General features: G+C 37.6%; 6 protein-coding genes across 7 annotated transcripts; 2 read left to right on the top strand and 4 right to left on the bottom strand.

Annotated features, from left to right (window-relative positions):
* The first annotated feature begins 5,797 nt into the window (after positions 1-5,797).
* Positions 5,798-10,315, top strand: LOC108372228 (transitional endoplasmic reticulum ATPase TER94). Its single transcript, XM_017627876.1, has 7 exons — positions 5,798-5,977; positions 6,957-7,059; positions 7,320-7,766; positions 7,844-8,834; positions 8,897-9,489; positions 9,549-9,703; positions 9,773-10,315. The coding sequence occupies exons 1-7, from the start codon at positions 5,961-5,963 to the stop codon at positions 9,864-9,866; spliced, it is 2,400 nt and encodes a 799-aa protein (XP_017483365.1). The 5' UTR covers positions 5,798-5,960; the 3' UTR covers positions 9,867-10,315.
* An 838-nt stretch (positions 10,316-11,153) lies between these two features.
* Positions 11,154-14,531, bottom strand: LOC108372229 (transcription factor grauzone-like). Its single transcript, XM_017627877.1, has 6 exons — positions 14,408-14,531; positions 14,211-14,367; positions 13,206-14,146; positions 12,741-12,756; positions 12,260-12,625; positions 11,154-12,192 (listed from the first exon to the last, which is right to left on the bottom strand). The coding sequence occupies exons 2-6, from the start codon at positions 14,340-14,342 to the stop codon at positions 12,037-12,039; spliced, it is 1,611 nt and encodes a 536-aa protein (XP_017483366.1). The 5' UTR covers positions 14,343-14,367; positions 14,408-14,531; the 3' UTR covers positions 11,154-12,036.
* Positions 14,532-16,531: 2,000 nt separating this feature from the next.
* LOC108372223 (transcription factor grauzone-like) lies at positions 16,532-19,135 on the bottom strand. Its single transcript, XM_017627868.1, has 4 exons — positions 18,730-19,135; positions 17,680-18,671; positions 17,233-17,614; positions 16,532-17,174 (listed from the first exon to the last, which is right to left on the bottom strand). Exons 1-4 carry the CDS (start codon positions 18,859-18,861, stop codon positions 16,947-16,949), a joined length of 1,734 nt encoding a protein of 577 aa, XP_017483357.1. The 5' UTR covers positions 18,862-19,135; the 3' UTR covers positions 16,532-16,946.
* A 124-nt stretch (positions 19,136-19,259) lies between these two features.
* On the bottom strand, positions 19,260-22,104 carry LOC108372226 (transcription factor grauzone). Its single transcript, XM_017627874.1, has 5 exons — positions 21,680-22,104; positions 21,403-21,631; positions 20,159-21,317; positions 19,715-20,096; positions 19,260-19,648 (listed from the first exon to the last, which is right to left on the bottom strand). The coding sequence occupies exons 1-5, from the start codon at positions 21,797-21,799 to the stop codon at positions 19,418-19,420; spliced, it is 2,121 nt and encodes a 706-aa protein (XP_017483363.1). The 5' UTR covers positions 21,800-22,104; the 3' UTR covers positions 19,260-19,417.
* A 111-nt stretch (positions 22,105-22,215) lies between these two features.
* On the top strand, positions 22,216-23,389 carry Samtor (S-adenosylmethionine sensor upstream of TORC1). Its single transcript, XM_017627875.1, has one exon. It carries the CDS (start codon positions 22,383-22,385, stop codon positions 23,298-23,300), a length of 918 nt encoding a protein of 305 aa, XP_017483364.1. The 5' UTR covers positions 22,216-22,382; the 3' UTR covers positions 23,301-23,389.
* A 68-nt stretch (positions 23,390-23,457) lies between these two features.
* On the bottom strand, positions 23,458-26,681 carry LOC108372225 (transcription factor grauzone-like). Of its 2 annotated transcripts, none has more exons than XM_017627872.1 (6): positions 26,356-26,681; positions 25,895-26,150; positions 24,656-25,829; positions 24,139-24,526; positions 23,761-24,081; positions 23,458-23,627 (listed from the first exon to the last, which is right to left on the bottom strand). In XM_017627872.1, the coding sequence occupies exons 1-6, from the start codon at positions 26,473-26,475 to the stop codon at positions 23,622-23,624; spliced, it is 2,265 nt and encodes a 754-aa protein (XP_017483361.1). In that variant the 5' UTR covers positions 26,476-26,681; the 3' UTR covers positions 23,458-23,621. The 2 variants fall into 2 exon arrangements, with proteins under 2 accessions (XP_017483361.1, XP_017483362.1); XM_017627873.1 differs by lacking the exon at positions 26,356-26,681 and adding an exon at positions 26,205-26,324.
* Between the last annotated feature and the right edge of the window lie 841 nt (positions 26,682-27,522).

Below are 27,522 nucleotides of genomic sequence, written 5' to 3'. Positions count from 1 at the left end.
TTATATAAAAAAGCTAGTAATTTACTTATAGATTTTATATACACAAAAGTATTGCCTCAGTGACCAAATACAGTGGTTTTACTGCTTTTTTATTTCGCCAGATTCGTTAAACTATTTGCATATCTTATTAGTAATCTCATAGCTTTAGCATATGCTGTCACCCACTAAATTTGATAATTAAAATATTTAAACAAATTGACATATATTTTTAGTAGAAATATTTTCTTGTTTTTTTTTTCTTCGTAACCTAATTCATGTGACCTTCCAAGCACGTTGCTATGCGTCAGTGTGGGTCAATTTTAGTTTTTTTTTTATTATTTTAGTTAATTTGTGTTTTGAGTCATTTCGATTTTGCGTCACTCAAAGGTCGAACAAGAAGTAAAAGTGAATTAATGAGTGTATCTATACAAATTTCGCATAGAAAACGGAAGTATTAATTTGAAACAAAAAGATGGCTTGACTTGTGTGGGTCGCTTTGACCACCATCAACACATTCATTCGATAAAGAAAACGTGAAACGTTGGATTGAAGCTGAAGATTCACAGTCTATTAAACAGATTTACAAATTAAGCAATTATTTTTTCTTAAATTTCACTCATATTTTTTTCCTCTAATCGGAAATTAGTTAATTCAACCCTGTAGTCTGTTTGGTAACATTTTCAAAGAGCCTCTTAATCTAGCTTTTCTTAGCATTTTAGATATCAGAAGTACTTCGGGAAAAAAAATATCGGTGGATATTACTCTACAACAATGGTCCGATAATTAAAGTCAATTTCTCTTTGAGAAACTCTTCTATGAACGTGTCAATTTTACACACGAAAAAATCAATATATTCACAAAACTGGCGGCCAAATATAGTAAAACTGTGTGTATATAAATATAAATGTTTGGGTTTAAGAAAGTATACTTTTTTATCGGTTTGTAATTTTTGTGTTTAATATATTTTCTTAAAAAAAAAGGTATTTTTTGCTTTTTTGCTGCTTGTTTTTTCTCAAATTTTAATATACGAAATATACAAATATGTATACCGGAAGAAAGGGCATTTAATCGTCTTTACAACGATACCAAATTTTACCAAAAATCGGTTGGTAATTTGTTTGTGCTGGTAATGAGTAGATTATTTACATCAGTGTGGAACACAAATGCTCTTGGTCTGACATGAAGACTGACCTCAAACTACTTCAAGAGCACAACTTCAACAAAGCAAGGTTACGCTCTCGGTATGGTGCAGGAAGCAAGCAATCTATTCGAATGTTTACGGTCGGTAATTGAACAGTTTAAATGCATATCTCTTCCACAAACGTTCAGGGTTGACCAATAGTAAAGCAGTTGTACTCCATCACCTGAGAGCCTGTTGAAAATTATTGGAGCTATGATAGAATTTGTCCGTCACAGCCATTATACTCGCCTGACCTTGCCCGTCGGACTTCCACTTGTTTCGCTCTCTTCAAAGGAAATCAATTAAGCCGCTTCTGAGAAACATACATTTCATAGTACGTGGGCAGACCGTGCCTATTTTCTAAAATTCTATAAACATCCTAGTCCTTGGTTAATTTGTCTTCAGTACCATATACATACTATATCATTGAGATATGTATTAAAATTTTTTCTTGATAGATTTTTCCTTAATATACAATTAATGCCTCTTTCTTGCTTCAAAAAATCATAACGCGAACAAAGTGTATAAGTGTGCTAGGATATAAAAATCTAAAGTTCACCGAATAAATCGTTAGATGTTTCAAACTAATCGATTTTCGAACTTCTAAAACGATTTTTTAGACCCGAAACCCATCAAAGCTCAACTAAAGCTAGAAAAAGGAAAGCTCAAAAGGGCAACACTGTACGCAATAATATTAGTCAAATATGTAATTGAACAAAATAATTTCATATTACTCTTATTAACCCTTTTTCGCCAATTTTTCTCAACTCTTTCCTTAAATAAATAGTGAAACATAAGTATCGTATTTATGTGCTATGTATATTAGACCGGGTCGGTCATAATACAAAATAAAGTAGTTAGTAATTAACCTCTAGTAAGAAAGTCTAATTTGAGCATTTAGGTGTCACAAAATTTTTTACGCACACCGGTTCTAAAAACAGCCAAAATCAGGTTTTCTTCTTTCCCAGTACTTAGTTTACTATTCGAAGAAGGAAATTTAAGTAGACATGGGGCCCCATGCATAAAAAAGGCCCAAGATTTTAGAGCAATAAATAGTACTTGAAAATACGAGATATATGTATAACGAGATAAAACACTTAAAAATCGGGTTAATGATAATTAATTAACAATAACAGCCGTATTCTAACAAAGTCACAAACTTTAACTCATCACTGCTGTGATTTCTGCTGCGCCTCAAAGCTTGCCGATGCAAAAAATATGCCGCTACAATAAAAATTTTTAAATTTTTGTTTATTTTTCTAGCACTCAAAATCGAATATTTTGTGACACATTTCTCGGCGCACTAGAAATCACAACAGTCATGAGCTAAGTTTTGTGACTCTGTTAGAATAGAGGGATAAATCCGAAATAGCGTATTAAAGATGATAAAATATGACTTCCGCTTCGATAAATAATCGAAAAAAACTAGTGAAGACACCGATTGGAATGAGTGGAACGTGAGTTTTCAAGTAGTTTTCAGCGAAAACTGGTTTTCGTTTGACAGATTTTACAAGGACGAAAACACAAGTTTTAGGTCGAAAACCAGTTTTAGCAACGAAAACATGTTTTCGACGTCGGTCAGAACATGGTATAATAGATTCCTTATGTGACAACTCTCAAGCAATGCCAAGTATGCATAACGGATGCTTAACTCCAGAAGTTAGTCGCAAACTACGCACTGCGGGAGAAGCATTTTTTCAACGCAATGCAGCCTAAAAATATATACGTAAATATGTTTACTTCCACTCAGTGTTACTATGAATGTAACCTCGGTGATACTGCAAAACGTTCTATGTCACTTATAACCGCTGGTGCTTAATTGATCTGTTATCTGTATCTCATCGCTTCTGGCAATTTTGTCTTTCGTTTATTAGGCTGTAATGATTTGCAGCTGCATTCCGGTACAAGTAAGAGACCATCTAAGTGGCAAGGGTACTTATAGACATAGACCGTTTTACAGTATCACCGGCGATGAGCGAGTTCTTTAGTCTTCGCAACTCTCTGAATACATCTTTTGGATATACAATAATATGCCTTATCTCGCAAGCTCTTCCGTGTATGCCCGGGTTTGAGCTTTTATGGTACCATTCAGTTCGTTATACCAGTGCAAAGTAATTCCATCTATCGACCAGCGTTGAATAAACATATTTTGGCCGCAAAAGATGGTGATCTACTGAAGAAATGGCATTGTCAGACCTTTTCTGAACTGCTTGATCTAGGTTTTTTAGTCTTTAAAGATTTAAGGCAGTATACACCTGTTGCGTACGCCAGAGACGATTACACCCCAACTCCACCTTAGTCAGGTGCAATAACTGCAACGGGTGGAGACATCTCAGAAGATGTTCAGGTCTTAGTGCCCACGCTGCGCAAATCGAACCGCCTCCACGGCACTCCAGAGTTCACCTGTTCAACTCAACACTAACTCGACCAAGCCCAAACACAACACAGCCATAGACATACATACAACAGAGACAACCACACCGCCCCGGCCTACTCCCTGTTGCGAACAGCTCCTAGTTCCTCCAACAATTTGCGGCGAGTTTCGGTTCAGAATATACCGTAACATGACATCAGTGAAGTTTAATTCCTGCCTTGGCTGGTACCACTTTAGGGTAAGTTCAGGACTACGCAACACGCGAGATTGGACGCGTTGCCGACGAACCACGACGACAGAGAGGAAATCTCTTTCGGTGACTGCGCTTCGTCGGACTCGGAGCGAGGTGAGAGCTATCTTAGCCGGCAGTTCACGCTGCATTCTCCTGTGAACAAGACCAAACGTCGAGTGACCAGAAGGCTGCACAAACTGTCAATACCCAATGCGTCTATTACTTTCACCGGCGGCGAGGGCAAGGAGCCATAAGGAAGGAGTAAGCCTCCAAAGCTATTGAACAAGATGGAGTATGCATGCTTATGCTAAAAAAATTAGGTCTTGCAGAAGTAGAATATCTTTCCAAGGTCTTCAATCTGTCCATGGTCACTCTCATCTTTCCGGATAACCGGCCAACAAAGGAGAGTCTTGTCTCCCGATAACCCTCTTTCCCAGGAGCCAAGACAATAGAGACCTTGCTACTCCCGGACTAAACGTACCACCTGACCCGAGCGAGGCATCAGCATGGGTTCCGTTTCACTATGTGTTACCATATTGAAAAATAAAGGTTTTGTTTCTGTTGCTATTATCCAAAAATGTCTTGTCGCGTCACTTTGTTCATTGCCCAACAGACACGAGCGCCCGAACTGACACTTCCTTGTTGCAGAATTTTCGCCTAGGCACGGCAGAAGGCATCTATACGAACTGACGGACTAAGTCTAGAGGTTCATAACACAAGCTATGGACCCGAAAGCATACCGACAGGTCATAAATGGCATTCACAGAGAGTCAACTTCAACCGACTCCTAACCTGTGAATAGAGTTTTGGGAACGCAACCACCTGACGTGAACGACACAGAGCTTCGTCTGCCTCGAGAGACTCACACCACCACAGCCCAACTTCGCACTGGCACTGCAGCAGGCTAAATTCTTAATTGAGCACGATACATACAGATTTGCGCAATGAGTGCCCCGAATGCGGAGAGTCACCTCACGACTCCCGACGCGTCTTCGCATACCCCCTGAACCCCACTCAACTAACGCCCCTGTCCCGTTTAACTTTTTTGACACCCAGGAAAAAGTGAAGCATTTTCGGAAAGCACAGACCCGTACCCGTATTTTTCCGTTTTTCTAGATCAACTCATTTATGGTTTCTATGGGGAATCGGTCAATAAGGGCTTCACGTCTAAACCACGGTTTAACTGGTAAGGTACATATAAGGTAGTCCACTTAGACAGGCTTGCAGCATTTGGAGAAGAACGGGACCATCAGGCTGATGTAGGTGGAATGTACTGTGGCGAATACTGCAAAACACGAATGGCAGTCCAAAACGAACAAGAGAATGGAAGAATGCGCGATAAAAGATGTAGAAGCTCTGAAATCGAGAAACGTCAAATGGAATGTACGATAGAGTTGAAAATTGTGTTGATAATTTTGAAATAAATAAATGGGTGCCATTCCCACCAAAAAATGCCAGCATCCGAACAAGCAAAAAACAAAAAACCTGGCAGCACTTGCATGTTTATAGCAGAGACCGCAACCTTGGAAAATAGACAATAGATGACACTTTGTTAACAATAATTAATGAACAATTAACTAATTCTGATCGGCAACATACAAAAGCTTTATGCCGCCAGAAGCGCACAATAATATATTTCACAAGAGCAAACTTTTTTTTGTTAAGAAAACTGCAAACTAATGCCATTTTTTCTATCTGACGTGTCCCTCTATATAGGCAGCACTGTTCGTGAGTCAGCGAACCTTTGGCCCAGTGGTGTATTTTGTTCGTATCAACTTTTTAATATTCTATGGCTCAATACACGCAACAAATTTAGACATATTTCGATTAAATATTAAATACACACAGAAAATGTACTCCCAAAGTGTCTCTTTAATTAAAATATGTTCTTTAAGTGACCGAATCTTTAGCAACATAAGAAATATAGGCTCTTTTGATTTCAAAAGTCTCTAAAAAATAATGATACCCTGAATTACAACTCTACCTCAGTCGGTACTTCGCCGCTGCGGCAACACGAACGTCGACTGCCGTCAACGAATCTTCGCCACACAGGAAAAAGAATCGTTTGCGTTCGCTGTCTACCGCCTTCGTTGCAAAGTGAAAAGTTTTCCTGCGTGTTTCAGTGATTTTACCATAAAGAATATTTAAAGTTTCTCATACATTTAGATAAATAAGTAAAAAGTGTTGCAATAATTATGGCCGATTCCAAGGGGTGAGTGCAAAGTTTTATATCTCGACAGTTCTGAAAAGCCGACAAAGCGTTTTGTCAAAATGAGATGGCGCTGCAGAGGCTACGACTGAGACTCCGCTGCCAGCTTCAATTTCGCGTTGTCATTGCCTATGAAACTTATTTAAATTTAATGAAATCGTGCACAAAATAGCAACAAGATAATACAATTTCACTATTTTCATACCAGCGACTTGATAAATTACTCGATTGCATTTGTCCAAGATTTTAGGAAAATAACCTCTAAACAAAGATATGCGCTGCAGCACAATGGTTGCGGCGTCAACTCGTTTATCTTCCATACGCCATTTGCTCTGCCAGTAATTATCCATTAAAAACAGTTCGGCCATCCACTGTGCGTTTAGCAATAGTAAATATGTTTAAAAAAAATCCACCCTGTTTTCAAGATTTCAAAATGTTTTGAGATATCCTTCAAATTAAAATTTGAAGCCGTCGATTTTATTGCGACATATACTTAAATAGTTTTATTAGATACTTTTTAAACCAAAGAAAAAAAATTTGTCAGAAATAGAAATAAAACTACCATAAATAATCGGAAACAAGAGAAATGGCTAGTGGCAGCAGCGATGAACACTCTGGTAGTGGGGGTAACAGTGGACGCCGCCATGTACCATTTAATTGGGGGGGTCCCGATCCAGAAGATGATGGTTGCGACGATCTGATGGACGCTGACCAAGATTTATCAAACTACGTACACAAATATCGCCATGATCAGGAGCAAAGTTTGAAAAAGACTCAGGGCTCCCTTTATTTACCACCACCGAATTCGGCCGAAACTAATAAAGAGGGTGATAAAGGAAATGACTTACCTTCTAGAGGAAAAAATTTTCCTATCCGAGCACATGCTCCCAATGAAAAGCGGTGTGAAAGATTCTTAATATATAAAACGCTAGTCTGTATTTCCAAACAAAATATGAATACTTATGTGATTCTTCTTTTTTAGTGACGATTTAGCTACCGCAATCCTGAAACGCAAGGACCGCCCAAACCGTTTAATCGTTGAGGAAGCTGTGAATGATGATAACTCGGTGGTGTCTTTGTCTCAAGTTAGTTTTCAAAATTAAAACGTACTATTGTATTTATGTATGTATATTATTTAACTACACACTTGCCTTCTTAAGCTTCTTAGTCACAGTTTACATACATATAAACACACAAGCACATACATATGTCAGCCATTTTCTTTTATAGATGTTATGAAAGATATGTTTTATGCTCAAATTTATCATTTCATAATATATATATCTCTTAGAAGTCCCAAAAATTCTGCATTTACACTAAATAATACAATATGTACTTTGTTCAGGAAAAAATGGACGAATTGCAATTGTTTCGTGGCGATACGGTAATTCTTAAGGGTAAGCGTCGCAAAGAGACCGTTTGCATTGTTTTATCGGATGAAAATTGTCCTAATGAGAAAATTCGCATGAATCGTGTTGTACGCAACAACCTGTGCGTGCATTTGTCCGATGTGGTATCCATTCAATCATGTCCGGATGTCAAATACGGAAAGCGTGTTCGAATTTTGCCTATCGATGATACCGCAGAGGGCGTAACGGGCAACCTATTTGAGATCTACTTGAAGCCCTATTTCTTGGAGGCCTACCGGCCTATTCACATGGGCGATAACTTTATTGTTCGCGCTGCTATGCGTCCCATAGAATTTAAAGTCGTGCTAACCGACCCTGAGCCGTATTGTATTGTGGCACCTGAAACGGTGATCTTTTGTGATGGCGATCCGATCAAACGTGAGGTAAGTTATTAAAATCTTATAAATACGTATTTGTACTTATATGAGATCATCTAATACTTCAATTAATAACTCTAAAGGAGGAAGAGGAATCGCTAAATGCTGTCGGTTATGACGATATTGGCGGTTGCCGCAAGCAGTTAGCCCAAATTAAGGAAATGGTTGAGCTGCCACTTCGCCATCCTTCGCTTTTCAAGGCTATTGGTGTGAAACCACCACGAGGTATTCTGATGTACGGCCCACCAGGTACAGGAAAAACTTTAATAGCACGCGCTGTCGCCAATGAGACTGGTGCATTTTTCTTCCTCATTAACGGTCCTGAAATTATGTCTAAACTGGCCGGTGAGTCCGAGTCAAACTTGCGTAAAGCTTTCGAAGAAGCTGAAAAGAACTCGCCCGCTATTATTTTCATTGATGAAATTGACGCTATCGCACCTAAGCGTGACAAAACACATGGTGAAGTAGAACGTCGTATTGTGTCTCAATTGCTAACCCTTATGGATGGCATGAAGAAGAGCTCACATCTGATTGTTATGGCCGCCACCAACAGGCCAAACTCTATTGATCCTGCCTTGCGTCGTTTTGGACGTTTCGATCGAGAAATAGATATTGGCATTCCTGATGCCACTGGACGTTTGGAAGTTTTGCGAATTCACACCAAAAATATGAAATTGCATGAAGACGTTGATTTAGAACAAATTGCCGCGGAAACTCACGGTCATGTGGGTGCTGATTTAGCTTCGCTTTGTTCGGAAGCTGCTTTGCAACAAATTCGTGAAAAGATGGACCTTATCGATTTGGAAGACGATAAAATTGATGCCGAAGTATTGGCCTCCTTGGCAGTAACAATGGAGAACTTCCGTTATGCTATGACCAAATCGAGCCCGTCGGCATTGCGTGAAACTGTGGTGGAAGTACCCAACACTACCTGGACGGATATCGGTGGTCTGGAGAGTGTCAAGAAGGAATTGCAAGAACTGGTGCAATACCCAGTCGAACATCCAGATAAGTTCTTGAAGTTTGGCATGCAACCAAGTCGCGGTGTACTATTCTACGGACCACCTGGTTGTGGTAAGTTGCAAATGTATCATTTGAATGCAGTGTAGTCGCTTATTGGCTATCCGTTTCCATAGGTAAAACTCTACTTGCAAAGGCCATTGCTAACGAGTGTCAGGCCAATTTCATTTCGGTTAAAGGACCAGAGCTGCTTACTATGTGGTTTGGTGAGTCCGAAGCCAATGTTCGAGACATTTTTGATAAGGCACGTTCAGCAGCACCTTGTGTGTTGTTCTTCGACGAGCTGGACTCTATTGCTAAGGCACGTGGCGGCAATGTGGGCGACGCTGGAGGTGCTGCCGACCGTGTAATTAACCAAATTCTTACCGAAATGGACGGAATGGGTGCTAAGAAGAACGTTTTCATCATTGGTGCCACCAATCGTCCCGACATTATCGATCCGGCTATCTTGCGTCCTGGCCGTTTAGATCAACTTATTTATATTCCACTTCCCGACGATAAGTCGCGTGAAGCTATCCTTAAGGCTAACTTACGCAAATCACCATTGGCTAAGGATGTCAATCTAACCTACATTGCTAAGGTGACACAAGGCTTTTCGGGTGCTGATTTGACTGAAATTTGTCAGCGTGCCTGTAAATTGGCAATTCGGCAAGCGATTGAAGCCGAAGTAAAACGAGAAAAAGAGCGTGCTGAAAAGCAAACCATGGAAGTAAGAGTTGAAAATCATATGCTATTTTAAATGTGAGTTCACGATTTTTGAACCTTTAGATGGATGAAGATGATCCAGTACCAGAGATCACACGTGCACACTTTGAGGAAGCGATGAAGTTCGCTAGGCGCTCAGTATCGGACAACGATATTCGGAAATACGAAATGTTTGCACAGACTTTGCAACAATCGCGTGGCTTCGGACAGAACTTTAGGTAAGAACTTAATTTAGTTGGTTTGCTATGCAAAGACGACATAACTGTTTTTCTTATTTATATTTAAAGATTCCCGGGCGCTGGCAGCACTTCACAAGGTTCCGGGCCAAATGAACCAGCGAATCCGCCAGGTGACAATGGCGACGACGATCTTTACAGTTAGATTTTTAGTTTTAAAATCAATGAATATAAAACAAACCCAATTTTGTCAAATTGAAGTATGCTTAAACAAGATAAACAATTTGTAATTTGAATAAAACCAAAACTAAAAAAAAAAAACAAAAAAAAACATGAAATGAAAGACAACTAAGCCAGATGTTATCTGCTGAGTCGCCGGTCTACATATAGCGATTATAAGAACTTTATTAGTAGTGCGAAAGAATTATAAGTGGCTGCTTAAGATACATACATATAATGAAATGCAAATGAGAATGGATATTCGCTGCATTAAAAAAGCACTGTCGTAAACATCTCATGCACATGCATACATATATATATATATATACACGTAGTAAATCAAGCGTACCCGCATAAATAATTTTAACAGTGCAAGGAATGGAGTTTTTAAAAATATGAAAGTGGAACAATAAAACTTAGTCGACATAAAAAGAGTTCGCTGGCCTTTTGATTGTTAATATATACATACATATATATGGTAACTATGGAGCGATACCTTAGGTCAGTTTTGCTTTTAATGAAAGAGCATTTAGGTTACGTTCGAGGCGCTAAAAATACGGCATTTCAGAAGATTTTCAGTTGAGCATCAGCAAAAAGGCTGCAATATTGCGGTAATGTGTTATGTTGCTCGAGCACAGCCTGTATTCGAGCTGCAATTATTGCGGCAATGTTATTTTCTATGGAAGAACATCAAGTTCGAAGCGAAAATTTCGGCGACTCTGCCTACATCTAACGTTCGGAAAACAAAATTTTGACAATCCGTTGCTCATCATTGGCAACATATCGGAAGATTTGTATTTGAGCATCAGCAACATATCATCACGAAAGCAACGAAGCTGCAGTATTGCGGTAAATATTACGTAGCTCAAACACACCATTTAGTTCTCTCCATCTGGCTAACCAAACAATAAAACTATGTTCATTGGGATTAAACACCCTGGGGGAAAACAACTCACTGTGAACTGATGTGGGTCCCGGCCACAAAGGCATACAGGGAAACGAGGAGGCTCACATACTAGCAAGAGAGGCCGCAGCCACTCGACCTAAAGGCCCTGAACCCTTCCTTGCATTGGGACCTCACACCATCAAGGAAGAGTTGAGAGCAGAAGAGCAAAGGCTAAGAAGAGCACATTCGGACAACACGCCCGGACTAAGGCAGGCGAAAAAACTTCTTGGAAGCCATAATCCCAAAAGATCTAAGGAACTGATAACATAAAAAAAAAACAAATCTGAGAGTTATAAGATATGAAGATGTTTTTTATTTCTNCTTCAAAAAAAACAAATCTGAGAGTTATAAGATATGAAGATGTTTTTTATTTCTTTTACTATGAACATCTAGCTTTCGTCGTTGAGGTGATGCTCGGATGACCTGAGATGGCAGGTTATAGTCGTACGTAGAACTGCGTTCAGGTACGTTTCAAGATTCCTCCGCTTGTGCCTGCTGTACAAAATTTTCGAGTTACTTGACCTAGGCACTTTTTATGGAGGAACATGTTCAAATATATACGTGGAATGTGAACCAGCAAATAAGCAAATTAAAATATAGTAAACATCATTAATAAATAATAATTTAATAAATTAAAAATTTTGAAATTTGTTTATAAACAAATTTTATTTAGCATTGGTTCTTGATTTTCTGAAATTACAAAGATACTTATGTATATGTATGTATCGCTGAATTTATCTTCTTATTTCTTCTCTCCTTTGCGAACTTTCGCCAGTTCTTTGTACGAAAATCAGAGGCCATTCAGAACTTGGTCCTTCCGTAGCATCATCTACTTTATATAAGCATGGTATGCCCAAGTCAGCACAATCGCGTTTTTATGCGTTAAGTTGTTTTTTGGCTCAAGCTGTGGTGTAGTGGTTAGCAGTGCGCGCTACCATTCCGCAATGCCATGGTTCAAGCCATTGCAAAAAAAAAAAAAACAAAACAATTATAATAGTAAAAGTTTTTTTTCTAGAAGCGGTCGCCCCTCGGCAGGCAATGGCGAATCTCCGGGTGTATTCGAAAACTGCTTCTAAAAATACAATCGCCGTTCGGTCTAGGTCCCTCCCCTTTGTGTTACAACACCAAGGCGCCGTTTAAATAGTCTTCAACGTTCGGAAAAGCTTATTGCAAAGACATTGGTAGTCCCCTATTACTATTATTTGTGGTCTTACTCTACAAGGAGGGTTTTCTTTGCACACTTTTCTGACCATTCCTTTGGATGCTTGCGTTTGCGATGAGAGTACATATTCGATTTAGAGTTGAACGTTTGCGGACAAAATGTACAGGTATACAAAACTTCTCCAGTGTGTGTTGCCATGTGTTCCTAAACAATAAAAATATACACATACTTAATATGGAGATATTAAAAAATATTAGAAGTATGTATTTACTCGCAAGCATTTTGGCAATTTGAAAGCTTTATCACAAAGTTTGCATACATGTTTTTTCTCTGCGCTATGCATATATTCAATGTGGCTTTTGTGGGCCCGTAAGGTTGGAGACACTTTAAAGCAAATTGGGCAGGCTTGAGGCGTTTGGTATTCTTCGGTGTGCATTGTTTTCATGTGCCGCGCTAAGCCATATTTTGTTTTCAGCTCTGTATTGCATAATGTGCACTTTATTAAGGACCTTGATACGCCAGCATGTTCCTCCTGATGCCATCGAAAAGCTTGTTTCCCATTTAAGGACTTGCCGCAAATGTCGCATATCTTAGCATACAAATTTAGATGAACAAGCGCAAGGTGTTGTTTCATCATGTATTGATNCCTGATGCCATCGAAAAGCTTGTTTCCCATTTAAGGACTTGCCGCAAATGTCGCATATCTTAGAATACAAATTTAGATGAACAAGCGCAAGGTGTTGTTTCATCATGTATTGATTGCAGAATCTGCATAAAAAAACAATGTGAATTGGCCAAAATTTTATTGGAATGACATATCGCACATCCATTTCAAAAGTGACACAAACGTAGCAGCATACAAATTTCCCAAAGAGTTTTTGGGGAGTGATGCTGGAGTGGCAGTCCTTGGTCAGATATGTACATATATGTACATGCATACATACATAAATCTAGGTCGTTCCGGTTATGTAGACCCGACTGCCGGGTACTTTGGTTTGCAGGGAGGTTTTTAGACTTTTTATTTACATATAAGTATGTATACCTTTCAGCAAAAGCTGGACCAAAACTTTGGTGTAAATTATTGAAAAAATTAAGGTAGAGTCTCCCTTGCCCGTGTGATTAACATGTATATATGTAATACGAAATAAATTTCCCGTTTTCTGAAAACGGGTGATTTTGACTTGTGTCATCTTTGAAGTGGGTGTATTTTCACTTACCTTTTATCACATTGCGGACATTTAATATTTTTTTGTTCTTTTGGGGCATGTATTAAATGATGTCGATTTAAAATTTTACGGCTGAAAAAGCTTTTACGGCAAATGTCGCACTGATAAATGCGTTCCTTAGAACCATGGAAAAATTGCTCATGTGCCTCGAGACCGCTTCGATCGCATAGTACCTTCTCGCAGTGTTTACATTTGAAGTATTCTGGATTGATGTGAACTTGAATATGGTCAACTAGTACACCGCGGTTAAGTAATTTCTTGCCACAGCACTTAACATACCCATTAGTTTGGTGCTCTTCGCGGAAGTGACTTTTTAATTCTCTGAAATCTGTAAGAGATTTGCAACAGATACAGCATTTTAATTTAAAATTCTGCGCTATAAATTCATCACTTTCTGCTGTTTTATTTCGCTGCGTATTCCTTTTCTTAAGGTCATTTTCTTGTTCTGTCAGTCTTATTTTTTTAGTCCTTTTAGCCAGCCGTTTTCTTTTTGGAGGAATTCGACATCCGATGTCATCCTCTTCTCTCCCTGAGTTATTTTCTTCATCTTCAGACAACTGCGGTACATAGTTTGATTCTATTGTGCCATCTTGCATAGTTTCGCTCCTTATGCTTTGCATTTCTAAATTTACACTGAGTTGTTGGCTGTCTTCACTTATAGCGCTACATGGAGAAATCAAATTTTCAGTGTCAACAGCACATTCCCGCAAAGAAAGTGGCTCACTCCCCAGATGTTTCTCCAGATTTTCAAGCGCATCTGTCTCTGATTTACTTTCAGTAACCACAATCTCTAATTCTTGCAAAGTCTTAAGCTTACTGCTCGCCGCCAAATGCGCCTTCTGCACACGTACGTAAAATTCATGAAAAGGATGAAGCGATTCCCAGCATTCAATGCAAACTACTTTGTTGGATAAAAAGGGCAACATACTGAGCTATAAATAATAGAGAAGTTAACTTAAAAATAGTGCATATACCTAAAAGTTAAAGAAAATTTACCTCTTCCTTGAAGTGTTTTTCAATTACCTCTCGCACATTTACCGATTGCTCATCATCAGAATCGAAATTTACTTGATTATCACACGCACCGGATTTTTGTAAACACAATGCACAGGATTGGTCATAAAACATTTTGCAAGCTTTGTAAAAAGCACTGGTCAAGGCGAATTAATAATTATAAATTCGCCTTGGCACTGGTATTCTGATTTGTTTTGTTTACATATTAAATCTGGTCTGTTCGAATAGATCTCCATTGAAAATTATTCAGCATCATATTGCAGGAGAGCAATACTAGTTGCGTTTGTTTACTCATTTCCAGTAAAATCCGGTAAAAGTTTTTACGGATTTTCATGTTTTGGCGTTTTCGTACGCAAAGTAGGGGAAATTGAGAGAGCGAAAAATTACAGTTGAAGTTGCAAATTTTTACTGGATAAATTTTTACTTGTAAGAGTTTGCTAGTACGAAAAACAGCTGATCGCATGTTGCTCGATGAAATTTAAACTAATAAGGAGACTGTTTGTAGGTTTTTATTGTGGAAATACACAAAATACATAAGGTATGTACTCGTATTGAGGACAAAATTCTCCAGCAGAAAAAGTTCTGAGAATTTAGTAGCATTCGCTCTCAAAGAGACGAAATATCAACAGAAGTACGAGAACGCAAAATTTGCAAAAACTTGCAACCTTCGAAACAGCTGATCACTTGCACAGTTGCCACTGGTGATTAATTTGGCAATTTATTTTCTGCTTGGTGCATTTTCCCCCGATTTGGCATTTTATACAATTGAATAGTTTTGGATAAGAAAAACCTTTTTAAAATACGAATTAATTATATCGGAATGCATAAGTTATTTTTCTCATAATTATTTCTGATATCACATGGTGACGCATTAAAAACAAGAGTATCTCCTCCAAACACCCATCTTTGATCCAAAATAATATAATAGAGTAGGTTTAAAATTATAAAATTTTCATTTCAACAATCAACCTACCAAAACCGATAACTTCAGCAAAAAAACATTTCAGCATGCTTCATTTAAATCTATTTTGGTATATTTAAAGGAAATTTATGGTACAAACGAAAAATGTCATACGGCAACCATAGTCAGCAAGCACTAAAGTAAACAAACTGGAGATTAATAGCAAATTAACGAAAAATAAACTCAACAAACGTTGTGCTTATTAAATTTACGCACTTTTTAGTTATATATTTACTTATTAATAATAAAATTTGCAATAAATAACTCAAAAAGGCCATATTTTTTTTTGTTTATTTACAAACATGTGTTTGTGATCAGCTGATTTTCTTACTTGCAAGTTTTAGCTGGAACAAATTTTTCCAGCAGAAATTTGCAGCTCTCTTTCACATTTCGCTCTCTCAATTTCCCCTACTTTGCAAGTTTTTTGGGTATGAGAACGCAAAACCAGTAAAAGTTTTCTAAAACTTTAGATAGTTGGGCGTACGAGTACACTCCTATAGTAAAATATAAAATATATTGTTGCATTAGGAATATGCTGCGAATAAACAACTAATTTATCAGCTGTTCATGAAAGTTGCAAATTATTACTGGAATAGCGTTACTTTTTTGTAAATTTTTTCTATGAGAGCGAATTCTTAGAAATAAAGTTACTGGAGAGTTGCTGACAAGTTACTGGATAATTTGTAAACAAACACAACTAATAAAAACCCACAAACAGTTTCCTTATTAATTTAAATTTCATCCAACAACATGCGATCGGCTGTTTTTCTTACAAGTAAAAATTTATCCAGTAAAAGCTCGCAACTTCAGCTGTCATTTTTCGCTCTCCCAATTTCCCCTACTTGGCAAGTTTTTGCGTACGAAAACGCCAAAACATGAAAATTCGTAAAAACTATTGTTGAATTTCACAAAACAAACACAACTATTAGCCCTGCTCGCGTACGCACTATCCAGTAAATCCAGTACTAATTTTACTGGTTTTTTACTGGATGTCGTTTTCGTACGCAAAAACTGGCAAGAAACTAGCAAAAGAGGGGAAATTGACAGAGCAAAAATGACATGATGCTTATTATAAATCACATTAAGAAAATAATTGTTTGTGGTGCTTTTAGAGTTGCAATTGACAAAATAAACCTATTAATATATATAATAAGATGGAAAACACTAGTTCTCTAAGAAAATTGCATCGGAAAATAACAAATTAATCAGCTGTTCATAAAACTAGCAACTTCTTGCTGGTTTTGCGTTTTCGTACTTTCTTGCATATTTCACTCATTGGGAGTAAATATTGGCTTACTCTCCGAAATTTGGTTACTGGCAAGTTACTGGATATTTTTGCTAGAGAATACGAAAACACAACTACTATCGAACAGACCAATCATCTGTGAAATTTATTACAGAGTTGCCAGGGATTTTATGTTATTAAGTTTTAATTTTTGTAAAGGCATAGGCGAAAATTCCCTCAAAATATACAACTGAAAATTTATATCCAAAATCAATGCAAGATAGCCAGTTTTATTAATTTAAGAATTAACATTTCTGCATAAAATTAACGAACAAATTTGAAGAAAATTACTGCTCATATACTTACATACATGTTAGTAAATCGTATCACCTATTATTAATATTATAGTGCAAACGTATACTCATAAGTTACCCACAATATGTCCATCAGAAAAAAATTTATTGTATACATACATATGTATGGACTGCTTTTTTTTTAATTTGTAGAGCTATACTATGTATATATTTTCCATTCATTTTTGCTCGTCTGTATCCACTACATCCACGGATTCTATTATGGTCTCAAGATCTTTTTGTATCTGCTTTCCCAAGCCCATAGTTTTTTTCTTGGCACATTGTTCTGCCCATTCTTTAGGATGCTTCCGCTTGCGATGTGCGTACATATTCGCATTTGAATTAAATGTTTGCGGGCAAAATGTACAAGTATATAGAACTTCTCCAGTATGAGTTGTCATATGTTCCTAAAAATTAAAATATCAGTTCGAAATAGTTTTGTTTGTTTTAAATGAGCATGCTTACGCGTAGGTCATTAGGTCTTTTAAAAGCTTTGTCACAAAGTTTGCAAGCATGTTTTCGTTCGGTGGCGTGCATATATTTAAAATGTGTATGATGCGCTCTGAGAGTTGGAGACACTTTGGAGCATATAGGACAGACTTGTGGGGTCTGGTACTCCTCAGTGTGCATTACTTTCATATGTCGCGCTAAGCCATATTTTGTCGTAAGTTCAGCATTACACAATTCACATTTAATCATGGGCCTCGGTAAGCCCAAATGCTCTTGCTGATGACGACGAAACGCGTCGCCACCGTTGAAAGACTTCCCACATATGTCACAAATCTTCGAATACAAATGTAGATGGACTAGCTTTAGGTGCTGCTTCATATTGTATTCATTGCAGAATCTGCAGTTGGTATAATTGCTTTGTTAGTTTAGGGAAAAATAAAAATAATTTTTTTTTAAACTTACGTTTTTTCGCATTGCGTACACTTAACAGTCTTTTGTTCATCTGGAGCATGTAGAAGATAATGTCGAGCAAGTACTTCGCGGCGAAAGAATCCCTTAGAACAAACGTCACAACTAAAAGTACGTTCTCTCGAACCATGGAAAAATTGAAGGTGCGTTTCGAGCCCTCTCCGGTCTGACAATAATTTTGCACAGTGCGGACATTTGAAGTATTCCGGGTCATTGTGGAAGTGAATATGGTCAACGAGTACACCTCGCTTCAGTAACTTCTTGCCGCAACATTTTACATAGCCATTCATTTGGTGTTGCTGTCGAAAATGAATTTTGAGTTCTCTAAAATCTGTTAATGTCTTCTGGCAAAGAAAGCAAACTAATTTAAAATTATCGGCAATATATTCGTCATAGTCCGACGTTTTATGCCGCGGTTTGTTATTCTTCTTTGTCTCTGGCTTTTGGTCACTTCGCTTTCTTTTTTGCTTTCGTTTAGTACGAACTTTCTTTTTTTGTGGCGGAGAAGGCGCCAAGACATCCTCATGCCTACTGAGTATATCAGGCATTTCAATTTGTGATCCATCTTCAGATATATTTGGATGGTAGCATTCTTCTTTATACTCATCTTCACTTTTAATATCCACATTTTCAATACTCTTATCGAGCTTGTTGTCGTTGCTAATTGTGTTATAAGGGACGGTCAGTTGCTCTATTCTAACACTGCATTCTCTTAAGGCAACCGACTCACGGTCTAGGTTATCGAAGTCCTTTTGACGACGAGGACGGCCACGTCGACGTTTAGGAGGTGATGCTAACTCATCTATAACATCTGGCTCTTCTTTTATTTCTGTCACAGATATCTCTAGCTCTTGCAAAGATTTCAGCGTGTTCATTGCTGCCGAATGAGCATTCTGCACACGTATATAAAATTCATGAAAAGACTGGACCAATTCCCAGCATTGGCTGCACACAACTTTCGTGGAGAAAAATGACATCATACTGAGCTACAAAAGGGAATAGGCTCATTTCAAACGTTGTAATTCGAATCTCAGACAACTTTACCTCATCCTTGAAGTGTTGCTCAATTATCCCACGGGCATTTACTGCTTCCGAATCATCAGAATCGATATTAATTTTATCGATGGAATTGTTGGCTTTTTCCAAGCACAAAATACATGATAGTTTGTCAAACATCCTTCGTATTTATAGATGTTTGGAAAAATTATATTCTTCGCGTAAATGAACATTTACTATTAAATTGCATTGTTTATATGAAGAACGTTGCCACCTAAACTACTTTGCCCCCCAAAATTCCAAATATGTGCCAAAATAGTGGATTTCCGAATAAACGCGCGCAGCGCTCATCTGGTACCCTGAACTCGCATTGATTTATCAGACAGTTGACAATTCGACTGTTTGTGCGATTTTTGCTCTGATTCACTAAACTTAAAATATTTAAGTTGAGGAACGTGCCTTTATAATAAAAAGTATTCGTTAAATGTTATACAATTTTTTAAATAAATGCTGGAATTTCAGCAACTATTCCTCAGCACATTTCAAATATTGTTTTATGCTATTGCAGCAACAAAATACATCGCCCCGTCTATTTTACAATAACAAAAACAAATATTTCGAAGTTTTGACGAGTTTTTAGTTTTTATACCAACCGACATTCATACATACATACCCGTGTACATATGGATTTTTTTTTTTTAATATATACGTAATTTACCATTAATAGTAACTATCTCTAGATGATGTTGTTGAAATTAGAAGTTGGCACCTTTTGTTTTCCTTCTGCTTGCTCCTTTGACTCTTTCATGATATTAAAAGTTCGCATATTACGATTCTTACGTTCAGCTTCCCATTCGAGACGATGCCGTCGTTGCCTATGTTTATACATATTGGCGCTTGAGAAGAACGTCATTGAACAGTTCGGACAAACGTATAACACTTTGCCAGTGTGCACAGAGGTATGCTCCTATCATTAATGTGGAAATATTTATATAAAAATTAGAATAATTTTATGCATGTATGTATACTCTACCCTAAGGTCTTGAGGTCGCTTAAAAGCTTTTTCACACATGGTACATTTGAATTTACGCTCACATTCATGATTGTGATGAATGTGACGCTTAAGAGCCCGAGCGGTTGTCGAAACCTTATTGCAAATCTTACAACGATGCTCGCAGTCTTGGTTTTCATGTATTGTCCTCATATGCTGGTTAAGGCCATATTGATGACGAAGCCATGCTCCGCATATTTGGCACTGCTTCGGTTCAGGAGTTGGTCGCGGTTCATCAGAATGTTCTAACATGTGGTGTTTCTTCAAATAACTTACACGCACCAGCTTACCACATTTGTCGCATATGACTGTGGCACCGTGGGATTTTTTTATGTGATCTTTTAGTGCACGGTGAGTCGGAAATCTTAAAAAGAAAGTTTATAAATATAGGTTATTTTATTATATTTTAACAGACTTTTAACATACTTTTTGATACGAGTACATTGCGTGCAATTGATTTTATATTCTGATTTTGGAACATGCTTTGAGAAGATGTGGTTCTCAAGAGATACATTTGACGAGTAGACTTTTTCACATTTTTCACATGGGAATGTTTTTGTTTCCTTTGCCTTTAATGGATTAACGTGCGCATCTTCATGTTCCTGTAGACTGCGACTATTATTAAAAATTTGTCCACAAGTTTTGCATTTGAAATATTCTGGATTCCCATGTATATAAATGTGCTCGGCCAGGGTCTTTCTTGTAAAAAATTTGCGTCCACAACACATCAAAAATGACGGTTCATCGTTATGAGAAGCTCGAAAATGCGCACGAATTTCGGCAAAATTTTTTACCAGCAACTCGCATTTTGGACATGAAAGTAGTTTTAAAAATGTTTTAATAACTATTTCATACTCTTCTTGTTGTGCATTTTTTGCTTCAATTTCTTCACGGGTCATACGTTTGGGAGGTATAAGAGGCTTCGGTCGCTTACGGTATTTTTTGGGCTTGACAACCTTTCTTTTCGGAATGATAGCATATTTCCGTTTTGGTTCAAAACTTTCATCCGAATCTGTGTTATAACTACTTGAACTACCGCTATCTGCTGTTCCAGCCAAATCAATAGGCTCAAATTCAACATTGTAATTTTCATGGTCGTCATTATTAATAGAGAATTCCTGATTTTGATCATTTGCTTCGTTATTTTGAACATTGCCTTTAGTATGTTCTTTGCCAGAATTTTCGACGGATTCGCACGGTTTCATAGGCTCTTCAATAACTACTTTTCTCGGTCGGCCCCGACGTTTTTTTGGAGGTTGATCCCCAGGAGGTAGATTATGCTTTTCAGATTTTAGTTTCTCATTATCAGGTGTTATAACAATAGAGGATTTATTTTCAATAGCTTCAGTTTTGCCAACACCCTTCAACAAAACAGATAAAGGTAACTCAGTTTCGGAATCATTATCATTTGCAACCGGTGTTTGATCCACATATATTTTGTTGGTTTTGGTTACGGCTGGATTTCCGATTTTGCGTGGGCGTCCCCGTCGTTTCCCCAATTTAACATTTTTCTCTTTTGGTCTAGGTTCATCGATGAATTCAATTTGCAACAGCGAATCTATATCCTGTGCCTCTACTTTTATTTCTGAAAGGAAGACCTCGGCAATATGATATATGTACATATCTATCATTCTTGCATAAATAAATAATTAGGTTTTTTACATATGTACCTGAATCCACAAATCTTTCTTCTAAATTTTCAAGAGCATCGGCCATATGAACAATTTCGGGTTTTAATTCGATTTCCTGTGCACAAGGCTCCGCTTCCTTCCCATGTGAATATTTCCAATCCCAGTGGTTGTGCAACTCAGCCACACGTAAATAAAATACATGGAAGTCGCGCAAAGCCTCCCAGCATGTCCAACAAATGCGTTGACCATCGCATGTTTTCCTCTCCGGCTGAAATGGGCAATATTATATCTTTGCAGATTATTGGAGTTTACTTACTCTTAACCAGAGATGTTGTGATATTATATCGCAGATGTTCAACTGGAGGCCTTCCTCGGAAAATATCTCTATAAAATGTACTACAGATGTAGCATCTTCCAAACATGATATACAGCTCATCCCAGATAACGCGATTATTTGCTGATCCTCGTAAGACTAATGATTAAGAGGAATTGTTTACATCGAGAAGCGAGCTGCCAACATCAATTTTATTTGGATATGTAGATATTTTTTTAAAGTATAATTTTAATTTAATGTTGTTGTTGTAATATTTTAGGTCGATTTGCAACACTGCACAACTATTTTATTTTACGGTTGCCACACGCAAAACTAGAGCAATACCAAAATATGAAACTAAAAGATAAACTAATCACCTTTATTTTACATACATTTTTTTAATCGGTTATGTAGCTCATAAGATATTTATATTAAAAAAAAGCTTTAATGAACTATAATCGCTTAAAATATTGTAATGAAGTGATAAAATGAATAAATTGAATTTTCCCTAACATTGAATTTTTCATTTTCACTTCACATTTTCATAGAACGAGAATTAGCTCCCAAATACATACTTAAATATCCGATTTGGTAAACCCGTCGAAGTGGCAACCGTCCTTAATTTGAGAACAGCTGATTGATTGATTTGTTTACTTTTTCTTTTCTTCTGTACTGTTGATAAAATTTGCGTGGTAAATAAATAAGGATGGCGAACTATTTTTGCGACGATTTAAAGAAAGAACACATGGAACTTGCGACAATCATCAAGGATTGTCATGAAAATTTAAGAACTCAATCCAAAATAAAAGGGATGAAGGAAGCTTGGGATGAGCATTTGCAAAATACTCTTTCATTGCAGCAGTACTCATCGGCTATGTATCGGTTGGCTTCAATTTGGGAGACAAATACTACAAATCCAAACTTATTTGCACGCAGCCGTGTCAAATGGATAGTTGATTATTGCGAATCGTACTTTTTTACCAAGCGAATATTCCTTGAGAAGCGTGATCGCGAGCAACGTTTAGCCCAGTCCTATAATGATATTCCGACCGCGGATATAAGTCAAGTAAATAATACATTTTCGAAACCTATCAATGTTTTAGACGTAGGAAGTTGCTTTAACCCATTTTCTGGAGAGCCAAATTTTAATGTTACTGCGATTGATCTATGTCCAGCCACCACTGATGTCATAAAAGGCGATTTCTTAAAAATTGTCATAGATAAAGGCGAAGAAGTTCTTATAGAATGTGGGGAAGTAAAAAGCTTACCGTGTCAATATTACGATTGTGTCATTTTTAGCCTTTTGTTGGAGTACATACCTTCACCAGAAAAGCGTATGCATTGCTGTCGCAAGGCGTACGATCTGCTGCGCCCCGAAGGCATCCTTATAATTATAACTCCGGACTCCCAACATGTAGGCAAAAATGCAAAATTAATGAAAAACTGGCGTTACACGCTGGGCACTTTGGGCTTTTATAGAATTTGTTTTGAAAAATTACCGCATATCACCTGCATGGTATTTCGAAAATCAGTTAATCCAGCCGTAGCACTACGATGGGCTGAACTGCATCGCGAGGATTATATGACAACGACAATAAATATACCACAAGATGTTATAAACTAAGATTAAGTTACTATCATAAAGGCAATATTTTTCACAATGTGTGAGGTAAGAAGTTGTAAAAAGAAAAATAAAGAAATTTATAAACTATAGTTATCCTGGTTGTAAGTTTTATTTATCGTCACCGTGAAATTCAAAAATATTTAAAAAAGTATACAAATCCTTTTTAGCATATCTTTATTATATGTATGTATATGTACACACTCATACATTTTTGTTAATAACTATCCAAGCTCTGGCTCTTAAAAGCAACCTATATTTATCCTAATAGGTATGCATATCTATTTTCATAATTATAAACGCTTTAAATCTCATTGTTGCATCTTATTGTATAGCCATTTGTAAGTGGTGCTGCATGACCTCCGGATCGATGTTGATTCTTTCTGTGCCAACCGTACTTCCACTGGTGTTAATTTTTTGTGCAAAGAAGGCTGATGTAGCGCCTACTGCCTGTTTCGCTCTNAATAGCCATTTGTAAGTGGTGCTGCATGACCTCCGGATCGATGTTGATTCTTTCTGTGCCAACCGTACTTCCACTGGTGTTCATTTTTTGTGCAAAGAAGGCTGATGTAGCGCCTACTGCCTGTTTCGCTCTCTGTGCTGCTGTTGCACCCATAGCTTGAGCCATAATATTTGCTATATGCCTGGGTTTCTTTCTGTCTGCTTCCCATTCAGCACGATGTAATCTCTGTCGATGCTTATACATATTAGCATTAGAGAAGAAAGTCATTGGACAATTAGGGCAGGTGTATAAAACTTCACCGGTATGTGTGGAGGTATGCTCCTGCAATTAGAAAATTATTTAAGTAAAAAAGAATTAATTGAGATATAGTATTCTTACTCTAAGATCTTGAGGCCGCTTAAAGGCCTTTTCACACATAGTGCATTTGAATTTCCGCTCGCACTCATGGTTGAGGTAAACATGACGTCGTAGTGCACGAGCCGTTGTTGAAACTTTATTACAAATAGAACAACGGTGTTCACCACCGGGATCTTCGTGTATTGATTTCATGTGTTGTTTAAGGCCCGACATATGACGCAACCAAGTACCACAAATTTGACACTGCATAGGCTGTGGAATTGGGCGTGGTTGTTCAGAATGCTCTAGTTGATGATGCTTTTTCAGGTATTGTGTGCGCACCTGTTTGCCGCATTTGTCGCAAATGATTGTACTTTCCGGATCATGATTGTATTTCATGTGGTCCTTGAGCTTGCGCTGTGTTGGAAGTCTATGCAATAAATAATTTCAATATTATTTATTGCAAAAATTTATGGAAATAGACAATTATTGCCAGTTTCACGAAGGGAACAAATCATTTTTCACTTAAATTGCTGGTGAAACCAGCAGTTATACTTACTTTTTATTACATAGTGTACATGAGAATTTAAACTCCGATTTGGGTACATGCTTTGAAAAGGAATGGTGCTCAAATGCTGCTTTTGTTGTAAATACTTTCGGACATTTATCACACTGAAACATTTTCCGCTCTTTTGGTTCTGGCGGGTTGACGTGCGCCTCTTCATGTTGCTCTAGATTGCGACTGTCTTGGAAAAGTCTTCCGCATTGGGTACATTTGAAATGCTCTGGATTCCAATGCAAATATATGTGCTCAGCTAGAGCTTTTCTTTGTGGAAATTTTCGGCCACAGCACATCATATACCCGGGATCCTCGTTATGCGAAGCTCTAAAGTGCCCACGAATTTCAGCAAAGTTTTGGACCAACAACTCACATTTCGGACACGCGAACCGTCCAAAAAATTGCCTGATAGCTTTATCGTACTCATCTTGCTGAGCCCGTTTCGCTTCGAGTTCCTCTTTTGTCATACGTTTAGGGGGTACAAGAGGTTTCTCACGCTTACGATACTTTTTGGGCTTAACAACTTTCTTCTTCGGAATGACTGCATATTGCGGTTTTGGTTCGAAGTCTGGAAGGCTTTCATCTGAATCAGTATTGTCGCTGCTAGAATCACCGCTATCATCCGTACCAGAGCAACCGCCGAAGTCAGCGATGAATTCACGGTCATTATCGTTATCTTCTGCGTCACTATTAAAGGAGACCTGCTCGGTTTTTATATCCTTTTTACCATTATCTTTATTTTCGTTCTTTTCCTTTTGTTTCGTGACGTTTATATTAGGTGATGCTTCTTCAACCCGCACTTTTCTAGGTCTACCACGTCGCTTTTTCTGAGGTTCAGTGGTTGAAGTAGTAGCGGTTTCATTTTCGGTTTTTGACTCGTCTTCGGCTGGTGATATTTTAATAACTCGTTTGCTATCGTCATTGGTATCAGTCTTGATGCTAGCATTCAATAAAACTGATAAAGGCAGTTCGGTTTCCGAGTCATCATCGTTAGTAGCCAGTGGCGATGGATCTCGTTTGATGCGTTTGGGGATGGTCGATGTTTTTGCATTTGGGTCTTTTGGCGGGCGTCCCCGACGCTTGGCTCGTTGGGCTCTTTTACTCGCAGGCGTGCTTTCTTCGATAATTTCGATTTGTGGTAATAAATCTAGGTCATATACCTCTAACTTGACTTCTAGATATGAAATTATTGGTAATTTATAGTATATACACGATAGCTGGACGAATTAGTATACATACCTGAGTCGAATAGGTTACCTTCCATATCCGCAGAAGTTTGCAACTTCTCTTCGGAATTCGTGGCATCTTCAGATTTAAGTTGGATTTCCTGTGGCAATGGATCGTTTTCTTGTTCTTGCTCAATGTGAGCAAAGGGAGTCTTCCAGTCTGCACGGTTGTGTACCTCAGCCACACGTTGATAGAATATGTGAAAATCACGCAATGCCTCCCAGCAAGTCCAGCAAATGCGTTGACCAGTAGATATATCCCTCTCCGGCTGTATAGTTCAAAATATTTCTTATAATTTCAAATATTATTTTAGTTTACTTACTTTCAACCATAGATGTTTAGCAATTATGCTGCAAATATTCATTTGGCAACCTTCCTCAGAAAAAATATCAATGAATCGTGCCGGCGTCATGCCATGTTCCAAACACAACAAACAGGCCATNTAATTTCAAATATTATTTTAGTTTACTTACTTTCAACCATAGATGTTTGGCAATTATGCTGCAAATATTCATTTGGCAACCTTCCTCAGAAAAAATATCTATGAATCGTGCCGGCGTCATGCCATGTTCCAAACACAACAAACAGGCCATTGCACAATTAACGATTGCTAGTCAGTTTAATAGTATATAAACTAATACACAATATATCCAGTTTTATTTAATCTTTTTAAATTATGATAAGCACAGAAAACACAATTAAAATCGTGAACTGTAGAAAATACACAAATCTGCAAAAAAAATCATACTCCACAACCACAAACAAGCTATGCAAAAAGATGTCAAATTGACAGCCTTCCGGAATCGGTTATGGACAGTGTTGCCAGAACTTCTTGGACCAACCGGCTAAATTGGCCAAAAAAAAAGGGCTAAACTGTCTCAACTAAATTTCACGTTTTATTTAAATAAACCACAAGTAGAAAGACTAGTAAATTCATAAAATTGTTGTAGCATTTGCACATTTCGTGACCAGAATTTGATAAATAGCTGATTCACGGGGTTTTTGTTGTTGAGACTGAAATGCAAACACTTGGAAATTGAATTTTGGTTCCACAAATTTGGTTGTTTGTAAATAAGTATTATTCACAGGCATTAGTTTTATTCGTCGAGAAAAAAACTTCTAAGAATCACACAGGCCGACAGAAACCTGTACAAAATTTTCTGAAGATTTTCGGAGCGCTTAATTTGAATCTTAACTCAGAATTTCATTGTTGGCTGTGGTTTAAAATATATAAAAAAAGTATATAAAAAGTATACCGTCACTAGACACGAATAAAGGCGCGCTAGTGTTTCGACGACGAAAAAAGACGCATACAAAAATTTTACGAAAAAAGGCGCTTAAGAAAAACTTCGGCGAAGAAAGACACCTAACCTAGATGACGGCGAAGAAAGACGCGTAATCAAAGATTTATACTTGGGGAAAGACTGCCACTTCAGCACTATTCTCCAATAGCTTCCGCCATGACTACCCTAACTCCGACATTGAAGTGTGATTCTGATGGTTTTTGTGCCCACTTCGTTAAACGATGTAGTCTGTCATTATGTATTCCTTTATGTCATATATTCAACCTATCACTTTCGACTGGATTATTTATTAACAGATGGAAAATTGCGTCTATAACCCCAGTCTTTAAATCTGGA

Source organism: Rhagoletis zephyria, unplaced genomic scaffold, assembly GCF_001687245.7.
Source record: "Rhagoletis zephyria isolate East Lansing unplaced genomic scaffold, Rhagoletis_zephyria_1.1 Rzeph_scaffold_05556, whole genome shotgun sequence".
NCBI lineage: Eukaryota > Metazoa > Arthropoda > Insecta > Diptera > Tephritidae > Rhagoletis > Rhagoletis zephyria.
This window is presented reverse-complemented; position numbering and strand designations above follow the sequence as displayed.